Source organism: Vicia villosa, linkage group LG3 (genome assembly GCF_029867415.1).
Source record: "Vicia villosa cultivar HV-30 ecotype Madison, WI linkage group LG3, Vvil1.0, whole genome shotgun sequence".
Classification (NCBI taxonomy): domain Eukaryota; kingdom Viridiplantae; phylum Streptophyta; class Magnoliopsida; order Fabales; family Fabaceae; genus Vicia; species Vicia villosa.
The window spans coordinates 6573576-6580137 of record NC_081182.1 but is presented as its reverse complement, the minus strand read 5'-3'; the positions used below and the strand labels follow the sequence as shown (position 1 = coordinate 6580137).

Here is a 6562-nt window from a genome sequence, read left to right as displayed (position 1 = left end):
ATTTTATGACATTTTTTCTCAAATGAATATGCAAATTGCAAACTATTTTAAATAAAGATAGAAAAAGCAACATGATTCGAATTATGTCCAAAAAGTTGATTTGAATCATTGAATGGAGAAAAAAAACTTGATAAAAAATTCACAACATGATTCGAAAATTATCTCCTAAAATTACATAAACTTATATTTGAAGATATATTCACCACATCCTACTTTTCAATTATATAAAATCAGATTTGAAGATATATTCACTACATTCTACTTTGCAATTTATAGTAAAGATGAAAATATATCAATACATAATAAAAAATACTTTAAGGAATCTGTTTTTCTTTCTGTTTCAAAACAAATGGTACATTCTCTTATAATTACTATGGTATAAATATTTTAGATGAAAAGTGAGAAATTGAAATGTGTTCACTATCCTTGAATCCAATTAACATAATATATTCATTCTATTCATAAAATGTAAAAGGTGCCTCCATATTTTTCTCAAATATCAAGATAAATTAATCAAAGTACTGCAGAATCCAGAAGCCATTTTGTGCTTTACCTGTCATAACTCTACCTAACATTTAGAAGTTGGGTTTTGTGCATCTGACTTTAATGTTTTCCTTCAGTAAAAACAGAATCAGTTGCATTGTTTTGCTAAAAAGACATATCTGAACATTTTTAATTGGTCAAGTTAACAAGGCTAAGTTTGTAACCTTAGGTTATTACTCAAATTCTTCTTTTGGGTATCCATGGAAATTAAAGAATGTGAAAATCAAAGAAAACACAGTAATAAGGAAAGTAAATCAAGTAACAATTCTTATAGTATACTCCATTTGTATATATGTTTAAAATCCTAAGAGATTGAAAGATATTTATATATTATAAGTTAAAAAAAGGGAATCAATGAGAGTTTTGAATAATAGATTCAATCATAAAATAAAAGAGCTCAGATCCTCTCTATTTCTCAAAAGAAATGAAAGCCGGACGGCTACCGTTACAAGAGCATATACTAGTTTTCATTAACTAGGCGCCTTTCCATTTCCAAGAGTAAGCTCCAAATCATCCAACCCAACTTCATGAATCCTTTCTCCAACCCAAGGCTTCACCACCTGTGCTCCGAACTCGGGCTCTGAAATCCTCATCTCTTGCATTCTGTTTTCAGGCAGCATGTTATGCGGCTCGTTAATTACAGGTTTCAGAAAGTTCAATGTAGGAGAGACCGATGATTTAGCAGAAGCTGCAAAGGCTTGGAAGTTCAACCACTGACTAGACTCGATAGTGGAAGTATCAGACTCATCACATTCAGGTATAGTAGGTGGTGTATAAAGGTGACGGTGCGACGGGCTAGACGGTGCAGAAGCTGCAAAGAAAGGGTGATTGAAGGAAGTAATCGATGCTTTGGCGATTGAATCCCATGTGGGGATCATGGGTTTGGGATTTCTCGAGGTTGGTGATGAGATAGGCGGCGTCACAGGTGCGCTGTTTGATATTCTCAAAGGCGGGAGAGACATGTTGGGGAAAACGTTGCGAACGTATGGAATGAAATTTGATGGGTTATTATTTGTATCCATACGAGTCGGGCTCGGAAACGAAGAAGAGGACGGGCTAACTTGGTAAGAATGGATTGGACTTGGAAATGACGACGAAAGAGGACTTGGATTTTGCGATGAAAATAGGTTATTTCTGGTACAAGCTCCGGCTCCATCGCCTGATGTTGCTGCCCTTGATCCCTGTTCATTGTTCAGTCAGAAAGAATAATTGTCATAGCCCAAAACATATTCTTATCAGATACAAACAACTGAATTAAGTGCTTATAACATAAACACTTATAATAAGTGCTGCTTATACACAACTTATTTCTATAACAAAAGATAAACCACCTTAAAGAGCTTAAGGAAAGAAGTAGAAAAATTACTTAAAGAACATGTTAGAAAATGTTATTCCACCAAACCATTCCATAAGTGCTTATGTGAGTAGATAATAAGTTCAAATAAACCAAACAAGGTAGATCCAAAATAGATTAAACTGTTCCAAAAACAGCACCAATTACAATTACCCTAGAGACTAGATTGTTATTTCAATGCATTCAATTTCACACAGAAAATTTCCCTTTTTAATCCCAATGTAGCATAATTAAATGTATAGAACATAGATACCTTACCTTAAATTGAACAAAGCAGCAACAAATTTCTCACTCTCAAAAACACAACACACAAAAATTGAAAAAACACAGATTCTGAAATTCATTTGACTAAAAAGCACAAATTCTGAAACTCGTTTGACTGAAAAAATTTCATCAAAATCAGGAAAAACACAGTTTCGATCCAATGAAAAACCAAACCAATTATAGCATAATTTAAATCCCACAGTAAATATCAAGATGCAAAATCATCAATAAACAAGAAAAAAATGAAGATCTTCATAAACAAAAAAAGTACTAATTGAAAAATAAAAATGAAGAAAAAAGTAGAGAGAAAATTGTTACTCTTCGATAGGTTGTGCCGTCTTCTTCAACGGTCCAACCAGCTTCAACACAGAGAGCTTTCAAGACTTCATTGTTATCACAGTGTTTAGGCAAATTATAGTTCCCCTGAGACCTCAATCCCGCGTAAATCTTCGCCGCTATGGCTCTCCTCCGTCTCTCTCTTCTCCTGTTGTTCTCTCTCTCCCTCCACGACGGTTTCCTGCGGCTGTTCGCCGCCGAGGTTGCTCCGTCAGAACCCATTGACGCAGACTCAGAGTGTGGTGCTGTGGAACGCGTCGTAGGTGATTTTCACCCCAAACGCAGAGACAGAATAAATAGAGTCACGAGAAATGCGCTTACTCGTTGTTGCTGTTGGTATTGAAATGAAATGTTTTCTTCTAGTTATGGACTTATTTCTAGTTCTTATTTATTTATTTATTTATTTTGTTTTGATTTGGTTGTATTATTTTTTTTTTTTTTGCTTAAGATTTGGTTGTATTATTATTAGAACTTTTACAAATTAATTCTAGCACTTAAATGTCAAACATCACCCTAACATTGACACAATAAAATTGATAGTAATTTAGAAAAACTGAATGTAATTATAAATGTTAGAATAGGTGTTCGATATTGACACGGATATAGGCTGTAATCGATTTAATTTGAATTCATTTTTTATTAAAAAAAAATTAAACCGATGATATTTTTATGAGTTTAGTTTAGTTTGATTTTTAATATTTTTAAAAATGGAACCGAACAAAATTAAACGATTTGGTTCAATTTGATTGATCAATTTACAATATTTTTTTCAAATAATATATTTAGTTATATATTTTTCACCTTCTTATTTTTCGGTGTATCTTATTATATTATTTTTTAAAATAATATATTTATATATTTTTTTAAATTTTTTAATTCATAGTAACATGATTCTCATTATATCATAAAATGAATTAACTATTAAATATAAAAGTTAACATTATACATTATAAAAAAAAACTTAACAAATAAATTTCAATATACATCAATTAAAATGTTTCACACTAAATCAAGACTAGAAAGAATTTCATCAAAGAATAAGAAAGAAAAAAAAAACTAAATCAAATAGATAAGAATCAATAAAGAGAATTTGATCACGAAAAAGGCAACTATAACATATCAGAACGTCGGTGAGAGCAAATTTTTTGTGAATTATAATTATAATTATTGGCTCAATTAATAAATTTGAAGGTTGTTAAAAAGTAAAACTCAGTCAAAATAAATCACCTCGATATTCATTTGTTGCTAACCAAAAACAATCAATTTATTTTATTTGATTTAGTTATAATTGTTGGTTTACTTAGTTGTTTTTATCCGCATACATTTTTATTGAGATGTCTTTTTTCTAAGATATTGAAGTTATATATAGAATTAAAAAATAAAATTAAAAATAGAAATAGAAAACAAATCAACACATCTTTTTATGAGAGAAAAAGAAGAAACAATGATGAAATCGATCAGAGTTTGTTTTACGGTTTTAATATTACAATAATGGTAGCGTGTGGGACGGCTCACGGAATCTACGGAGGACATGCATGAGCATCACGCGCGTGAGGGAGTTGTCGCGTGGAGGTGGAGACCTCACATCACATGTGGACTGCCTCACTGATCACCTAATTATTAGTGGTAATGGGGTCCACTATTTTGGCTTGGCTCGGCTCGGCTTGGCTTATGAGAGAGTGTGGGGTCCAGAAACATGAGAAATGAACTGCTTCGGTTTTCGATGGAGGAATAATGGTAGTATGTTGGAACGCTTTTGCTTTGCCTTTTGTTTGTTTGTTTGGGAACTTTTTCTCTTATTTTTTTGTTGGTTATGTTTGAACTTTTGTGGGTCAAAGATTTCAGGCTCTAAAGACGAGTTGGCACAATTTGAAGGGGGTGCACCAACTGCTAACTTACTCATTCTAACAAATGCATGTTTCATACTTGTAATGGTGTGAATCAAACCCAAATATGATTACATCAAACATTCATGAAATTTATGTTTAAATGACAAACAAATTCAATTATATAATTCAACATGAAGAGTGTTTGATATGGTCACCTTAATACAATACAAGAAAGAACATGGAGAGTATCATTTTAAATTACTCATTTAAAAAGAAAGGTTTTAGACATCATGAAATATATTAAAATCATATGACTGTGAACTTCTATTTTAGTATTTAATTATGTTGACAGATTATATTTATTCTAATACAATCTTTATGATCAACTTAGTAAAATTATCAACTATCTATAAATATACCGGCTCAACTATCTATAAATAAATATCTAACATTGAGTATGATTACTAAATCAACAACTCACTCAAGTCATTCATATTTTTTTAGTGTTAAACACTTTGCTCCCTGTAAAAATACATATTTCATCCTTGAAATATTTCATCTTTGAAATATGAAGATTTCTTTAGTGGATCTTGTCACTTAAAATGATGGTGTGTCATTGACATGTTAAAAATTCTAATTCAAGTGATGCATATGTGGCATTTTTTAATTTTAATATATATATATATATATATATATATATATATATATATATATATATATATTACTTTTTAAAAAATATTAAATTTTTTATTAAAAAAATTCACTTTTTTTTATTTTCACGTGCCATTTATTTTAATTTTATTAAGAGTGAAGACCCATTTTGGTCCCTCAAAAAAATTAGACAACCCAAATTAGTCCCTCACAAAAAAAAGGACCCGATTTAATCTCTTACAAAATTTAACCGGGTCATATTAGTCTTTAGTTAATATTTTTATCAAACCGATTTTTTTCATACTTTTAAACCGTGATTGGACTGCCACGTTGACTTTTAATTTTTATTTTTCATTTTTTAAATATTAAATTAATTTTTTAATTATACTTTTATTTTTAAACAATTATTAATTAATAATATAAAAAAGGCTCTGATGACAAAAAGGGAACGCAGGCGGCCGAAAACTACGGTACCACCGTCTCCAGTGAGTCAAACGTCTCCGGTGGCTCAACCGGCGACACCTGCTACTACGGAGCTTCCAAAGGCAGATGAATCGGAATTGGGGAAATCTTCTGATGAGATTGTAGTGCCAGTAAACTCTACGACGAAACCACCATCAATTGGTACAGAAGATTGCAAACTTTGGGTGGATGTTCTGAAAGATAACCGTAACCCTGCAAACGGTCTTGTGATGAGTTATGTTGCTCCAATGCACTATGAAGATGGCATAGACGTTGAAATTGAAGATGACGATATGATTTTTGAACTTCAATTCTGGGAAAATGCTCTTGTCTTATACGTTTTGGGAGAAAATATGAGCATGAACATGGTAAAGAATTTCATGGCTAGGGTTTGGCATTTTGTTCAGCTCCCACAGATATACTACCATGATGACGGATACTTCATCCTTCGGTTCAAGAATCATGAGGATAAGGATTCGTTTTTGATGAAAGGACCATATACGTTTCGCAATGCGCCTGTGATTATCAAGGAATGGAGGCCTGACTTTAGCCTAAAACAGGACATGATGCGTACCTTGCCAATCTGAGTAAAGCTTCCTCAACTTCCACTTCAATTATGGGGAGAAAAGAGCCTAAGCAAGATAGGGAGTGCCATTCGTGTGCCTTTGGTGACGGATGAGTGCAAAGCTCAGAAGCTAAGGGTCTCGTATGCTCGTATCCTAGTGGAAGTTGACATCACACGCAAGCTGCTCGATGAAATTACTATTAAAGATAAAGAAGGAAAAAAGAGGAAACAAATGATTGAGTATGAGTGGAAACCAAAATTTTGTGATAAATGCCAAGTTGTAGGTCATATGTGTGGTGAACCCCTTAAGAAGAAGGTGTGGAAACCGAAGATTCAATTGGAGCCCAATCCACCTGTGATAACCACACCCAAGGAGATACCAAAGCCAACTGAAGAGAACATTGAGCATACTTTGGAGAATTGGACTGCTGTAAACAAAGCTACGAGGGACAAGGGAAAGAGAATTCTATATGTTGAGTCCTCACCTTCTGTTCCTTGTGTTAATGGGTTTGGGGTACTTGGGGTTTTGAATGAACCTCTTGCTACCACATCTGATAA

The 6562-nt window shown here is 32.7% G+C and overlaps 1 protein-coding gene across 1 annotated transcript; it reads right to left on the bottom strand.

Moving 5' to 3' along the window:
* Window positions 1-852: 852 nt before the first annotated feature.
* On the bottom strand, window positions 853-2853 carry LOC131654813 (protein BRASSINAZOLE-RESISTANT 1). Its single transcript, XM_058924743.1, has 2 exons — window positions 2480-2853; window positions 853-1724 (listed from the first exon to the last, which is right to left on the bottom strand). Exons 1-2 carry the CDS (start codon window positions 2717-2719, stop codon window positions 1014-1016), a joined length of 951 nt encoding a protein of 316 aa, XP_058780726.1. The 5' UTR covers window positions 2720-2853; the 3' UTR covers window positions 853-1013.
* Window positions 2854-6562: the final 3709 nt, after the last annotated feature.

Bases quoted from the DNA above. Each gene is read 5' to 3' on its own strand.
- LOC131654813 (XM_058924743.1), bottom strand. From the start codon at position 2,719: ATGGGTTCTGACGGAGCAACCTCGGCGGCGAACAGCCGCAGGAAACCG. The intron at 1,725-2,479 runs GTAACAATTTTC...AACAATGAACAG, and splicing joins ACGGCACAACCTATCGAAGA to GGATCAAGGGCAGCAACATC.